This window comes from Zingiber officinale, unplaced genomic scaffold, assembly GCF_018446385.1.
Source record: "Zingiber officinale cultivar Zhangliang unplaced genomic scaffold, Zo_v1.1 ctg61, whole genome shotgun sequence".
Lineage (NCBI taxonomy): Eukaryota > Viridiplantae > Streptophyta > Magnoliopsida > Zingiberales > Zingiberaceae > Zingiber > Zingiber officinale.
Window position 1 is genome coordinate 378867 of NW_024589959.1, and position 16634 is coordinate 395500.

General features: G+C 37.1%; 1 protein-coding gene and 1 pseudogene across 1 annotated transcript; one reads left to right on the plus strand and one right to left on the minus strand.

Moving 5' to 3' along the window:
- Positions 1-441: 441 nt before the first annotated feature.
- LOC122037528 (chaperone protein DnaJ-like) lies at positions 442-1011 on the minus strand. Its single transcript, XM_042597037.1, has one exon. The coding sequence runs from the start codon at positions 1009-1011 to the stop codon at positions 442-444; it is 570 nt and encodes a 189-aa protein (XP_042452971.1).
- Positions 1012-12805: 11794 nt separating this feature from the next.
- Positions 12806-14214, plus strand: LOC122037529 (annotated as a pseudogene).
- Positions 14215-16634: the final 2420 nt, after the last annotated feature.

The window sequence follows — 16634 nt, forward strand, 5'->3', positions numbered from 1 at the left end:
TAACTGTATATATATTTTGAAAGAATATAAATAATTTGAAAGAATATAAATAATTTGAAAGAATATAAATATATATTTTTGAATTGAATACCAAAGTTTGTTCATAAATTCAATTGTTGCCCTAAATAAATAAATAATATTCACTGCAGGTCGATTTCATTTATTAGTTTTGTAGGGTGTCATTTGAGATGAGAAAAAAAAATATGTTTAATAGTTAAATTAGTGAATTTTTGTTGGAGTAAACCTGGATTAATCAGTCCCAATATTATAATTAATTTACAAAATGTTGTTCTTGCAAAAATATTAATATTAGATTCTATCATTTATCTATAATCTAAGCAGCACATATTCTATTTTATCTATAACTACTTTTCTATATTGATATCCTGCTGACATCAGTCATCTCATTTTCCCACCACTTTGACTTGTATATGGGCCCCATCATTCCGAAGCATCCACGGCGTGGGCCCTCCTGGCCCGGCTTCCCCAGCTGTCGCCCTCGCCGCCGGCGGCACTCCTCCTCCTCCTCCTCCTCGCCGAGTTGACTGCCCACCACGGTTCCCGGCGCTGCGACAGCCCATCCAGCTGGTCCTCCCAGTCACCGAACCCGGAGTGGTGTTCCCGGTCGCGCCGTAGGATGACCGCTCCGGAGCCGCCAGCGGTGGTCCAGCCGTCAGAGAAGAGCAGCAGGCGGTCGTACTCCCGGCGGAGGTTGGGGTCCGAGAGCACCTCGTAGGCCTCGCGCGCTTGCCTGAAGCGCTCCGAGAAGAGGCTCTCCTCCCCCGCCTGGCGGCAGGCGTCCGGGTGCCACCGCCGCGCCTGCAACCTGAACGCCGCCTTGATCTCCTCAGGCGCAGCCGTCTCCGCCACCGACAGAAGGTCGTACATGGTGGCGGAGGCTTCTGCAGCCGCCGCGCAGGGAGTGAGAGATGCGAGCCTGAACTTTCTCCTGGGAATTATGACGGCGGCGAAGGCAGCTGGTTTGGCAGTGGGAGAAAGAAGTGGCAGCATGTTTTTGACACTTAGTCCTGCTCCTCTTCTTTTGTGTGTGCTTTGGGGGGAGACTCATGGGGTGCTTTATACACATGCGTTTGATACTGGTTTCATATGTATTTAAGGAAATATATAATAACTAGGGGTGGTAATTTCTGAGGACGGATTCTTTAGTCCGTAAATTACGGATCAGAGGATGATTCATTTTTTTAGACCTTTGATTTGGATGGATCCCACCTATTTAAAGGTGGAGTCTATTCAAATTAAGGGTCCTCATGCAAGAAATCATCCCTAATTCACGATTTATAGACCAGAGTATCCCTACTGGTAATTTTTAACTCGACATAAAAATATGATCCAAATTGAATACGAGTCAGGTCTTATTGGGTTCAGATTGATCTGATTGACACGATTAATAAATGAGTTAGGTTCGGGTCAACATGAACTGATTTGGTCACAATCCATGAATCCGTTTATAAATATTTTTGGATCGGGTTTAAGTGAGATTTTGATTGAGTTTGAGTTTAAATTAGTATATTTTTATAAAATAGATCTTTTCGGATAAGATTCATTCCGGTCGGTTGAATTTGGATTCATTCAGATCAAATACAGATAAATAGATTAGGTTCGAATTGAAAATTTTGATCCGAAATATTAATCAGATTAGATTCAAATTTTGATATTCCAATCCGTTGCCCACTCTAAATTTAATAATAATAATAATAAATTAATAATTTTGCATGAACTCTGTTTAAGCATTCAACAAGAATAAAAAAAACATAACTTGTGGGAAAAGGCGCGCGAATTTGTCAATTATTATCGGTTGACTATCAACAAATGTGAACATAACATGATGTCACTAATAAGCTTCATTCTAATTAATTTAACCTGATTAGTTAAATTTCCGAAGGAAAATTAGGTATCATTTGTGATTTTAAATTCTCATCGATATCCCGTTCTCAGTCGATATCACATAAAATCACTGTCAATTACCTTGTCAAACCTTTAAATTCAATACATCTATGAATATCTTAATTTCCCTCTGACCTAATTGTTGATGATGTTTATGTGAAACCAAGAAGTGGCCAAGGTAACTACAAATCACATTATACTATAATATATCACTGCTAGTCGACTTTAGAACATGATTGTCGACGTCGATCGAGTTGAAAAGTAAAAAATATATATAAAAAATTTGTTTTTCAGTAAGACATGTCTGTTTTTTTAAAAGTTTAAGTAGTGTTAATTATTTGTAATCGACTGAGAATAAACATAATTAATTGTGCAGTTGTATCCAACTGTACACGAATCTAAAGCTTGATGGGTTCCACCAGCAAGAAGTTTCTTCATCAGCCTCGCTGTATCGATCTTTATCTGTATAAAAGAACTGGCCGTCCGGTTGAGGTTGATGGCACAAATCTTGAAGTTTTCTTCAAAGGAGAAGTATACTTAACTCGATCTCCGTTCACGGCTCTCCAATTCTCCATGATTGCATGCGTAATGCGTTCTTCACTTTCTCGCATGCCTCGGCTTCAATTGACGCGGGATAAGATATTAATTATCCTACGGACTGATAAGAGAAGGCACGAAGGGAAATCACAAAGAGAAACCTACAGGCGGATGAGAGAAGACAAAAATCATCATTCTATATATTTTACTAAAAGAAAAACTTTTTACTATCAATCGAGGATGATTCCTAAATTCCATAAAAATAGAAATGATTAAAAATAAGGACAAGATGTTCAAATCCTTCGGAAAGGGTTTAAATGGTACTTTTTTGGCCTGCAATTTGGCGGTTAAATTCTACACTTATGAGAGCTGACAAAGCTTGACTCCGAATCCCGAGTAAAAATTATAACTCATTAAAGATTGAGTACTTCGATGGTCTTAAATCAAAAATACTTTTCTTTTAATTTTTTGTTATGAAAATGGTAAATAATATCACCAAAAAATCATACAAGAGTCATGATGTTGCTAGTCCCTACTCGTCATGTTCGAACATCTACCAAGTCAAAGAGGGTACTCATGATACCGTCAGAGAGTTGTTGTAAGCATAATACACCAACTTATATCACTATCGAACATAATCAAAGACAAAATACAACCACAAACACAATCACGATATACACTCTGCGATGGTAAGTGAATGGAGGTTTACCACTTGAGATTGAGGGGTCGAACCTTGGGGTTGGTGGGGTAGAAATCTGTGCACCTTGTGTAACTCATGTTGAAACAATCTAGGTGTCCTAGGTTGTTTGAGCAAAAGTTTAAGTTAACTTTATTGTTATATTTGATATGCATTTTGAGTATGCAGGATGTAGGTACAACAAGGAAAGGTCCAAGTGTGATCATGGCGGTGTAAGACCAAGTATGTAGTCTTGACAGCGTAACTCCAAGTGTAACTTGGCAAGGGATGAAGTTCTGGAGGTGAGGAGCATTTTGGCAAAGAAAGACTCGACAACTAGGATGAGGCCAAAGGAAGCTCTAGAAGGCAAGACGTGAAGGATAGAGAGACATCCGAGGGACGTGAGGCTGATGGAGGAGACTATAAGGCTAGATGTAGGTTGGTCGGGTGAGGACGAGTGCTGAGTGAATGTACTCAGGGGATCAAACTTTAAGATTAGGGTTTGACCAGTCGACTGATGGTTATATCAGTCGATTGGTACATGCAGTCGACTTGTCAGTTGACTGGGGAGCGAACAGAATGCCTATGTTCGCTCAACTCATGTAGAGTAGTCGATTGATGCTTTCATCAGTCGATTGATATCGGTTGACATATAACAGTTGAATTCCAAAGACGACCAGTCGACTGGTGACGGGAAACACAGCTAGGTATTTCCTTCCGAGCTCTATTTAAGAGAACTTGGAGAGCTTCGTTAAGGTTGACAAAATAGAGATGATTAACCCCTATTAGTAGTCTTCCAAAGCTTCCAAGCTCTTCTCATGATTTAAGGGTTTTGGATCAAGGTGATGGTGAGGTTTTTCCACCGAAAAGGAGGTCTGATCTAGCCAGAGATTTTTCGGGAAGTCATCCATCGATGGATCGAGATCGTCCACCTTATGGACAACCGTGGAGTAGGAGTAAGTGATATCTGAACCATGTTACATGAACGTGTAAAGTTTAGTGTCTTTAGTGTTCATTGTTTAGTACTTAGGGTTTAGCTTTATACTTGTTAGTTTTGTTTTGTATTTCGCCACGTACTAACGAGTGTAGGAAGCAATGATTTGGGTGAGAAGCTATTCACCCCCTCTAGTGAACGTCAAGATCCCAACAACTCACCCCCCCCTCATTTGCCTCCTTAGTCACCTTGATTTACCTCTTATGTATTGATCTTGAGGCGGGTTGGCAAGGACGAGCACTTTACCTTTACCATGATACACATTGCTGCCACTCAATGTGATGTCATCTTCATAATTCAATCTTTTTACGACTTTGCCTCTATGCCTGTCCGCGAATCACAACCACACCCAAAGACCAACGCCTTTCCGTTGATTCCAGCAGTCCTCTCCAATGATCATTTGAGTTTGGAAGAGAACACCACTCCACGTTTCAGCTCAGCCCTGATCCTCCATCTTTCCTGTGATTATGGTAGAACTTGGGCCAAGTTGCCATCGTTCCGACCGCCAGCACACACCCCCACGAAGGGCACAACTCACTAGCAGAAGGTGCAAGTGACTCTATGTCAATAACTCCTGTAACTAAGCTTGGATGCTTCATGATTCATCTGTGCCTTTAGCCCCTTCTTCCGATCGCCCCTTCTTCTGTATTGCTCTTGAGACGAGTTGGCAGGGACGAGCGCTTCACCTTTACCATGATACATATCGTTGCCACTCAATGCTATATCATCTTTATAATTCCATCTGTTTACGGCTTTGCCTCTATGGTCGTCATGAATCACAACCACACCCCAAGACCAGCACCCTTCCGTTGATTCCAGGAGTCCTCTCCAACAATCATCTGAGTTTGGAAGAGAACACCACTCCACATTTCAACTCAACCATGATCCTCCATCTTTCCTGTGATTCTGGTAGAACTTGAACCAATTAGTTGCCATCGTTTCGACCACTAGCACACTCCCCCATGAAGGACACAACTCACTAGCAGAAGGTGCGAGTGGCTCTATGTCAATAGCTCCTGTAACTGAGCTTAGATGCTTCATGATTCATCTATGCCACCCCATCCCCCCCCCCTCGTCTTTGCTCTCCCTGGCAACATCTACCATGACAAGTTGCATGCACCCCCTCATCCATATGCACTCACTTGGCCTACATTTACACCATAAGGGAGCCTACCATCTCTTGAAAATATGAGCAAAGGAGGGGCTCCTTCACTTGTGCCGAAGCTACAGTTTATTTGGCCTGAGCTAGGCTGCTTCATCGAAGAAGAAAGAGCTCCTTGTTGGTGAGGTTGACATTCAGATTGTGGATTTTGGACTCAAGTAAGATCCCCCATATCCATACTTCACTACCCTCCACGTGATGCTTCATTTGCTCTCTCTCTCCCACCAATTTTTTTTTAGGGCAGGGAAATCCAAGGCTTTGTTGGTCATCGGACAGCTCTGAAAACCTATTGCACTATCGGATAAAACTTGCCCTCTCCCTGCCAATGATTGAGCACTGCATCACCTCAAATCGTCGCTCATATCTTCCTATCTCTGGTCACACCCCTGGGGTAGCCAATGGTCATAGCTAGAGAGACACAATTTGTGATTTGGACAGCAAATTCTAGCCATCGCCAATCGTCGGTACAAACCCTGTGCTTCCTCCAGTGCCACATGAAAGAAACTACTCCTCTTTGTCAGCCCTCTTTGAAGAGAGCTACTGTTCCCTGCATTTATTCCCGCTCTAGGAGTGTCACCCTCTCCTCCTTTCCTCCTCCCATTGTCGAACAATGATCAAACTCCATAGCGATTACCCGATTGGGTTGAAAGCCTTGCGCAATCCGGAGTAACCCAGCTTTTGAAGGTTGTTCCTTGAAGTTTCCTGAGGAACCTGTGTTCCCAATTCTTCTCACAATTACTGTCGCTGACAATGAAGTTTTTCGATGAATTTGTGCTCCCATCGATTATGTCCTTTGTTATCGCCATATTGGGGGGAGGGAGAGATCCCTCCCCCACCGTAGAGGTCATCTTCTTCTTGTCGCTGCTCTCTAGCTCTCCGGGAGTGAACTTTGCAGGAGATCCTAGCCAACATTCTTATTCTCATCACCTTCTCTAGAGAAAAGGGAGGTTTTCTTTTTCTAATTAAATGGGTGGTACATAAGGATGACTGTTGGGACACTTTAGGAGCTAGAGGAGGGGGGGGGCTAATTAGCTCCAATCATTTTGTCTTGTGGATTTGTTGCAATGGAAAATCCGAAGTAATGCTGATAGCCTTGATTTTATTTGATATTCATCTCATTGAGGTAACTAATTTAAGGCTCCACTCTCTTCACTCACAATATACTATGAAAACCTCCTTTTAGGAGGCGGAGAAACCTTGTACAAATAAATACGAGAAATACAACAGGAAATGTAACAAGAATAAGGAAATAAATACAACATTAATGAATGACCTTTGCTCTTGATCTCTTATTGCTGTGGATTGCCTCTTGATACTTGGAAAATACAGTAATACTTGTCTCTAAAAAGCTTCAAGAACTGGTAATGAAGAGTGTAGAAGAAGAGATTGCATTTGAATCTTCATGAAAACTTTTATATTGCACGGATTAGGGCTCATAATTGATTGACCTTACCCCTAATTGATTGTCATATTAGATCCGAGTAATTCTAGCCATCCAAACCTCGCAACAACTCTTTTCTTCTTTTCTTAATTGATCATCCAATCGATTCAGAAGCCCACTGTTCGATTGCGAGCTTCTCCCGATTGATTAAGCAAACTCCCAATCAATTCGACACTCTGGCAAGGAAGCTATTATGCTTCACGACAAACTCCTCTTAATCAATCAGCTGATCGATTAAGCGTGCTCCCAATTGATTATTTAATCGATTAACCCACCCACTGTTTCGAGAAGAAAAGTTCCCAATCGATCACCTGATTGATTGGCGTAGCGCTTGATCGATTGCTCAATCAATCCAAAACCTTTCTGTCTCATGAAGAAAGACTCCCAATCGATCACCTGATCGATTGACTTTAGCCCAATCGATTATGAATCGATTGCTCAACCCTAACTTGCTTAACCCAAGTCTAGAGTTCCCTTGTCCAACCTATGATCAACCGTGACCTGTTGGGACTTTTTCACCAAGTGTCCGGTAAACCTTTTGACCTACTTAGACTTTCTCTCCTTGTTCCACTTGGATTTTCCTCTTGCCTAACCACAGTTAGGACTTTCCTCTTACTAACGTGCAGTTCTCCTTGACTCATTTGGACTTTTCTTTGCCTAACTGTAGTTAGAACTTCTCTTTGCCAACGTGCTATCATCCTTGACCAACTTGGACTTTCCCTTTCTTAACCCTCAAGTTAGGACTTTGCCTTGCCTAACCTCTGAGTTTGGACTTTACCCTTGTCTAATCCTCGAGTTAGGGCATTGCCTTGCCTAACCTTCGAGTTAAGACTTTACTCTTGCCTAACTCTCAAGTTAGGACTTTGTTAGTCAAGTATCCAGTCCTCTATAACCTATTTGACTTTCCTCTCATATATAGTCAAGTATCCGATTAATCTTGACCTACTTGAGCTCTTTCAGATATTTTTTAAATATCAAAACTCAAGTTCGAATCTACTCAAGTTTAGTCAAACTGATCAACTTATTGTAGATAGTAATACGATAATGGATAATGTATGAATATCCAATCCTTCGATTGAGAGATCATCGAGTTCTTTCTTGTGCATGTCCTGCACTGCGTTGAAGTCAAGTTTGGCCAAATCAATTTCTGGACTATAAATATAGGAGAAAATTATTAATATTTCAAATTACGTAGCAAATAAATTGTCAAAGTATTACTTGACAATATCACAAACGATTGGAAGCAAATCACGGACGAAATCATATTTCGCGAAGGACGACATCATTGATGGAGAAAAGTATTGATACGGCTAGGGATGTAAATGAATAAAGTTGCTCATGAATTATTCGAATTTGATTTGATAAAAGTTTGTTTGAGCTCTTTTAATGAGGCTCGTAAATAAACAAATCAAGTTCAAGCTTCACAATATTCAACTCGTTAGCTCGTGAACATATTCGTTAATAAGCTCAAATTTTTAAATAAAAAATAATAGTTTTGATATTAAATTTATAGGTTTTACACTCTAATTATTAAAAATATTAGATAAATATACTAAATTTATTTATTAAATAAAATTATAAATTTTAATAAAAATATTATAATTTTCTCTAAATATATAATTTAATTTTTAATGAATATTTAAATTTATAATTTATATTTATTAAGCCCATTTAGGTTTGATAAAAGCTCAAATAAGCTTGTGAACCATGAATATATAATATATTTGTTAAATAAAGCTCGAACTCAGCTCGATTTTAAACGAATCAAACTCAAATATAAGCAGGTCAAATATAGAGACAACAGTTGATGTGAAAGTCAAAGTTCAAGTAGTCAACATGGTCAACGGTGGTCAGTGGTCCCATCAAAGTTGGTCGAGTGAAAATCGACTGCAACCGCCGATCTAGGGATGGCAATTTCACCCGAATCCGATGGGGAATCCGATATCCGACCCGAATGGAGGAGGATATGGAGGTAATTTTAATACCCGATTAGATAATCGGGTATTCGGGTTTGGGTATTTTCGGGTATGGGTATGGAGGCGGATGTTATAAAATCCTACCCATACCCTACCCGATACCCGATATATATATATATATATATATTAATAATATATATATATTAATAATATATATATATTAATAATATAATCTCTGTTAAAATTTCGAACTGCATGCAGCCATGCAGTTGACACTTCTAATCTTCTATTTATTTATATTATATTATATATAAAGTTATAAAGTATAAACCCTACCGTGTATATTTCGATTTTCGAAGTCGAAGACTCGAAGCGGACATTTCCTTTCTTCCTTTTCTCTCGAAGTCGGTCGACGCCTCGACAGGGGAGAGCGAATAAGCAAGACGAGGAAGACGCTACGGAGGCAAGGATTAAACAGTTCAAGCGACTCAAAAGGTTTGTCCTTGCTTCCAACTCCGCCTCTATTTTGGATGAAAAGGAGCAACCATCTCATACTCTTTCGTCGAATACTATTTAGGGTTTAGGGCTGTCAAGGTATATATATTTTTTTAATGATTTTGGTTTTTTGATTTTATTTGAAAATAAGAGGCCAAAGATGAGAAAGGTTAATGATTATTCCATTTATGTAGTTTGAATGAGAAAGTATTATTGTTTTCTTTATGTTGTCTTTTCTTTTCATTTTTAACATACATTACAACATCATATTTAGGTCTATAAAATGAATCCAGTAGATCCTACAATAGAAAATGAAGTGCCACTATCTAACGTAAATCATGAGGTTCCACAAATTTCTGAAGTAAATAATGAGGTTCCACAAGATCAACCAAATATGACATCTGTTGCTGCTGATGCTTCTCCTAGTACTGATGCTACTCCTAGTGCAATAGGAACGAGAAAGTTAACATCTGATGTTTGGAATCATTTTCGAAGAAAGAAAATTAATGGAATGGATAAGGCAATTTGCAATTATTGTGAGAAACCCCTTTCTGGCAATAGTAAACATGGGACAACACATTTGCGTGAGCATTTCAAAATTTGTCCAAGACGAACTGTTAGTGACATAAGACAGAAAATCCTAATTAAAGAGAAAAACAAGGGAGATTTTGTTATTAAAGGCTTTCAATTTGACCAAGAAGCCTCAAGGTGCATGCTTGCTGAAATGATAATTTTACATGAGTATCCATTAACAATAGTGGAGCATCATGGATTTCGTAAGCTTTTAGCAAGTCTTCAACCTTTGTTCAAGGTTCCATGTCGCAATACCATTAAGAGTGATATATTGAAATTGTATGATTATGAAAAGACAAAAGTATTGAGCTTGTTGGAATGTAATAGAGGTAGGATTGCTTTAACTATCGACATGTGGACTGCATCTAATCAGAGGAAGGGGTTTTTAGCTTTGACAGCTCATTTCATAGATGATAATTGGACTTTGCAAAGTCGTATTTTGAGGTATACTTTCCGTTTACCACTCAAATATGCATTATTTTTCATATTTTTTTTTATGTTTTTAATTGAACAGATACTTAATATCTACACTGTTTTTTTTTTTTTGCATTATATAGGTTTGCTTATGTTCGCTCTCCACATACTTCAGAAGTCCTTGCTAATGTGATAGTTAAGTCTATGATGGATTGGAATATTGATAGGAATATATCCACCATTACTGTTGATAATTGCTCCACTAATGATTCTCTTATAAACAATGTGTTGCATAAACTTGATCATTCTACACTTATGCTAGGAGGGTCTTTATTTCATATGCGTTGTGCTGCTCATATTTTGAATTTAGTTGTGCAAGATGGTTTGGATGTCATTGCACCTAGTGTTGAAAAAATTCGTGAAAGTGTTGCATATTGGAGAGCATCTCCTAAAAGAGAGCAAAAGTTTGATGATGTGGCACGGATAGTAGTACACAATATATATGAATGTTAAAAAATTGGTGCTTGATTGTAAAACCCGTTGGAACTCAACGTATTTGATGCTCATAACTGCTATATCTTTTAAAGATGTGTTTGCTCGTCTGAGATTTCGTGATTCATCTTATAAATGTTTTCCAACAGAGGAGGAGTGGTTGTTAGCAGAAGAAGTATCTCAAATGTTGAAAGTTTTTTATTCTGTGACTGAAATATTTTCTGGAAGAAAGTATCCCACAACAAATATCTTTTTTCCTAAGGTTTGTGAAATTAAAGCTTCATTGTTAAAGTGGGTCACATCTCCTAATAAGGTTATTTCTTCTATGGTTGAACGAATGCTTTCCAAATTTGAGAAATATTGGTCTAATATTCATGGAATTATGGGAATAGCTACTATTTTAGATCCAAGATATAAGTCAAAGTTGGTGGAGTATTGTTTAAAAAGAACACAGGGAGAGATTGGCTTTAAAGAACCTCTTAGAAGGATTCAAAAAATGTGTTATGATTTGCTTGAGGAATACACAAATAATAATGGTCATGCTAGTGTTGAAAAAAGATCAATGGAGACTAGATTGCATACAAGTACAGATGATTTTTTGGATAGTTTTGATCAAGAAGTAGCACTTGAGTGTGACATTAATACTGATCTGAAGACCGAGCTAGATCATTATTTAGAAGATAAAGTGTTGCCGAGAAATGTGGATTTTGACATATTGGAGTGGTGGAAGACCAATGGAACCAAATATCCCACTTTGATGAGGCTAGCACGAGATATACTTGCCATTCCAATATCGACCGTGGCTTCAGAATCTGCATTTAGCACAAGTGGTAGATTGGTGAGTTCTCATCGAAGCAGGCTTCATCCGAAAACCATAGAAACATTGATGTGTGTTCAAAGTTGGTTATCAAATGAGAAACAAGGTGATATAAATTGCAAATTAATCTTCATTATTTTTTTATGAAAATATTCTTCTTTTATAATCTCTGATAATGATTTATCTTTTTCATTAAATTTTGTAGCTACAAGTTCACAAGAAACAAAAGCATATTACTCTTCAATCGAATATGATGAGGATACTATTGATGTTGATGGGGTAAGTTTTTAATATAACTTAAGTTCAATAAATTTAATACTATTGGGTCAATTATTTATATTTTTCATTATTCTATATTTTTACAGGGTACTACAATATCAACTGATGAAGAAAGTTATGATTAGTTCAAAGTTGAAACTGATCTATTTTGCTTTTTGAATGACTTTTAAATATGATTAAATCAGGAGTAACATATAGATGCTTAATATGTTTTTGTTGAATTATAATTTTTTGGGATATGATGTGAATTCTAATATACTTTTGGGATATAATGTGAATTCTAATATATTTTTGTTGATCATAAAGCTGTAAGTTTGGTGGATTCCTCATAGTGAAACTTTTAAAATCTTTTCTATTAATTACAACTTGAAACTTTTTGTTCTCATAGTGATTTTATTTGGAATGGGGTGCCGTGGTTTTAGCAGATGGCAATGTAGACTGTATTAATGATTTAGACAAAATGATGTCTAAAGACAGGTAAATGTCTATCGCAATGCACTTAATTGCTTAACTGTTATATCTGATAAATATAATCATTTATTTTGTTCTAAATTTAATATATCAAGCTTGAAAAATGGTTTGCTGACTTGGAGAAGTTCTATGTCATTTTGTCTTAGTATTTTTTGACAATTGATATAGTATAGTCATCGACTCAAATTTTATTTCTTGCTATGCAGTTAGAGATGGTTGAGGAATGCCTTTCACAAGATATGGATATGAGTGGATTGTTGCTTCTTTACTCATCCCCTGGTGAAAGTTTGCTTTCTATTCTATCTCATATTTTTTTGTCCTGTGAAAGTTTGTCTTATTTTATTAGGGATCCATATTTTACGATAATCGCAATATCGCATTCCAAACGTTGCACTAATGGCAAGGTCATTTCTTCCAAGAAAAGTATCAAAAATTGTATCATTTTGGAAATAAAATACAAGTAGTAAGTCTTCATCTTGACAGGAATTGTGAAATAAAATAGAACTCATAAAGTTACAGTATAACTGGCATTGTCTTAGTTCTTATTGTGCTTCTCGGATTTGTGCGTTTCTGAGTGTTGGATTAGGATTTGTGAAATTAGCTTTTACCATTACAAAATGTACATCTGCAGATCGAAAAGTGAAAATGGGCCATGGAGTTAGCTGCGGAGGGGGTCAAAGTTCTCTTGGCTACCTATTTGGTAGTGGTGAGGCTCCTAAATCTGCTGGAGAGTCTGCTGAACCTGTTCAGAAGCCAGCTTTTAAATCTACTGGAGAGCCTGCTGAACCTCTTCAGAAACCAACTCCTGCAACACAAGTTGATAACAAGCAGATCCCTACTGGTATCCAAGGGAATCTAGCAAACAAGTACCAGTGAGCTAATGGGCAGAACTGTGGAAACTTTATCACGGCAAGCATTCCTCACTTAGATCCCTATAGTTAACAGAAGAAGCTTACATTTTGCATGGAATATATATTTGGAGAATTTTTAGGTTATAAATTCATTATTGATGAGATTTTGCATGGAAAAGCACTGTGGATAATTGTGGATAACTGGCTATATATATGTTCTTTTAGCATTTTATGATTTATGAGATTCTTCATTTATATCTAACTTGTTGACTTTACTGTATCCATATAACCTATTATAGTTATTACTTGATTTTCTATATCATTTTTGAAATCTATAACTCTTGATTTATATTTCTTCAGTTGACGAAAGTGGTAAATAGAGCTATTTTGAAGCAAGTTCTTCTACGATTCTCCACATTTGAACAAATGTAACCCAATCCTAGTAAATTATGTTTTTTGATATCACACTAAATAATATGCTCACCACAAACACTTAAATATGTAAAATATAGTTTAGGCATTTTGACTTGATCAAAAAGAATTTGAATATTAGCTATTTTATTTGTTACAACATTAAAAATTTTGAAATGAATATTTTGTTGTCAGATCAACATGATGAAGAGAGGAGCACAAAAGTTTAGTAATGGACAGAGGGCACCTCAAGGCTGTTCAAATGCCTAGGCGTGCTAGGTAAGTGCATATGCAGGCTAACCAACCCTTTTGATTGTATATTTTGAAATGAGCACACTATGGAAGTTGAAATAGGTCCAGATTCTTTTTCAGCAACATAGTGCTTTCTCTGTCATCCCATGTAAATAATCCTAAGCTTTCCCTCCCCCTTCCACTCTACCCACTCTAAGAAATATACAAGAAACTTTGTTCACAATTGTTGAACAAGTCTGTAGTTAATTATTGAGGAATGACTCTTGTGTTCCATTCATTGTTTAAACATTACTTAACTCCTATGACATATGACAACCAATACACATGCAGGTGCATACATTTTCACTTTTGATGGCTAATTTTGAAAGTCATGCTTTAGTTTACTAGTTATTTTTTTAATCAGTGTCAACGTCGTTCAATCGGCATTTTGGAGCTAACTGTGAATTTCTCACCATCCAGGAACGCCCTTCAATGAAGGTGCAAGCTATTCCGGGCGGAGGCTCTTCCCTTGGTTTCCTGTTTGTGTGAAGGTCAATCCAAAAGCTACTGATTCTTTGGGCGATCCTGAAGAAGTACGTACCTAATTTGATGACTAATAAATTAATTTAGATTTATTTCCAACAGCAGCTGAATTATAATTACAAGTAGTAAGTCTTCCTCCGAGTAGATTTCATTTTTTTTAAATGAGAATGGTAGATAGTAATAGGATGATGGGTAGGGTATGGATACCCGATCATCCGATGGGTATGGGGATGGGGATGAAAGTTAAATACCCGATGGGTATGGAGGTGGGTATGAGGATGAATATAATAAATGGGTATGGGTACGGAGAATATAAAATCCGACCCAAATCCGACCCATTGCCATCCCTACGCCGATCAAGCCTGAAGTGTTCGATCTGCCAGGTGGCTTGTATGAGCAGAACACTCGTCCGACCAGGAGCATTACAACAAGAATATCATATGCTCTTTACGGATAGTAGGAACCTTAAGGTGACTTGAGCGCTTGTCCGGTCAGGCGGAAACAATTTACTGAACCAAATCACTGAGGGAAAAGCAGCAGAGGTCGACCAAGCGGAGGAGTTCCGGCCGAGCGACTGCCTGCTCAGTCGAATAGTGGGACCATTCTTGTATCTCTTAATATTCCTTTGAGAGGTAATGTCGTTAACAACAGGGCATGATCAATAGGCAGATCGTACGACTGAAGTTTTTACTATTTCATCAGGGATTTGCATGTCTTATTAAGGTATGTGTCAGAAACACTTTTTTTATATGTCATTTTATAGAACGATTGGGGAAGCGTGCCCGCGCCTTGAGGAGTGTGCACGTAGTCCACTGGGACACTATATAAAGAGAAGGTCCATGCACCGGTGGAGATATACGCTATTTACTATTCACACTTGTACTTTTACTGTTGCTACATTGCTTTATTTTTTACTATTTCGATGATTGACTTGAACATCGGAGGACCAATACCGGAGACCCCTTCCTTGATCTGGCATTGACATTTTCTATATTATAAAATGGAGCAAAATCTTTACACAATCAACTGAAAAACTACATCCCCAACTAATCTTCTTCATATTTTTAAAATGTATCAACTGTATATTTGTCCATCAATATCTCATATTTAGTGAAGGACGGCCTCATTGATGGCGAAAACTATTTGTCCATCAATTTCACCAATGAAATCATTTTTCGTGTAGTGAAATATATTGGTGGTTCGAACTTGGAAGTAAATGAAACATTCAGCATTTTATTTTCTTAAAAAAATGAAAACAACCTCTCCTTTCATTAAAAAAAAATCCCTTTTCTTTGCATAGCCGTACTAAATTTATATTTTCTAAATAATATAATTTAAAATCATTAAAAAATAACAACAAAGCGTGATATGTGACGCATGTATGCATTCCCCTTTGGAATATTTTTAATTTAGCTCATAGCTTCAATTTCAAGCAAGTTATGTATTGCTTGCATCAGTGCCACATTATTCATCCCCACTTGTTTAATTTTCAGCTATTGTACAAATCGAGTCTCTTTCTCTTTGTATTTTTTAAGACAAGTTCATTGACAAATTATACTACTATTAGCTTTGACAAATTCCTTAAAAATTAGTGTCACTGTTCATTACTATTTTTAAAGAGATGAAATGCTATATAGGGAATCAATCTTTAATTTAACTTATTTATTAAGGTTTTTAATGATTTCAATTGAGGCATTTTATTGTATGTTAATACATGAATACACTTCTTCATGGAGTGCTTATTAATTGCTTAGTCATGTGACAAATACTCGATCGGGTCTAAATTTTATTGTGAATTTCTAAGTTTTTTCTTCAATGATCCCTATAACCTTATAGTGTCAGGGGTCTTTTCTAAAGTAAACCATATGGATAATTTGTCTAAATGAGTAATTGATTTTTAAACAAGTTTTAATATGGTTAATTTAACTTTCAACAATACAAAAGTAATTTTTTTACTTTAAACAAATTTATACTACTTGTGTGATTAGTAAGATTTGGTTTGACATGTTCAACCTAATATAAGTGACAATTGTTAGTGCACTAGCGCCCTTCAAATTAAACAAGTTGTTAAATATGTCAAAACGGACATCTTCCGTCATCAATCATTGATTGCTTAAGATGAAATAACTTGTTTAATTTGATGCATGAACACTCACAGAAAAGTCAAAGTTAGTACCTCTAGTACTTTTTTTTTCCAATTTTGAAACAAACACCATAATAACTTGGTAGGTTTATTTCAAGTAAGTTGATTTATATGTGAACATAATCCATGTACGTCAAATGTTGAATCGGTCAGAATATAATTTATCCAAGTGGAACATTTCAAGGTTGACGAGTAAAAATATTGAATGATCTTTATTTGGTCATTTACTACGGCTAAAGTTAAGCTCCTTTATAAGGAGAAGGCCATGAGCAAAGTGAAAAAG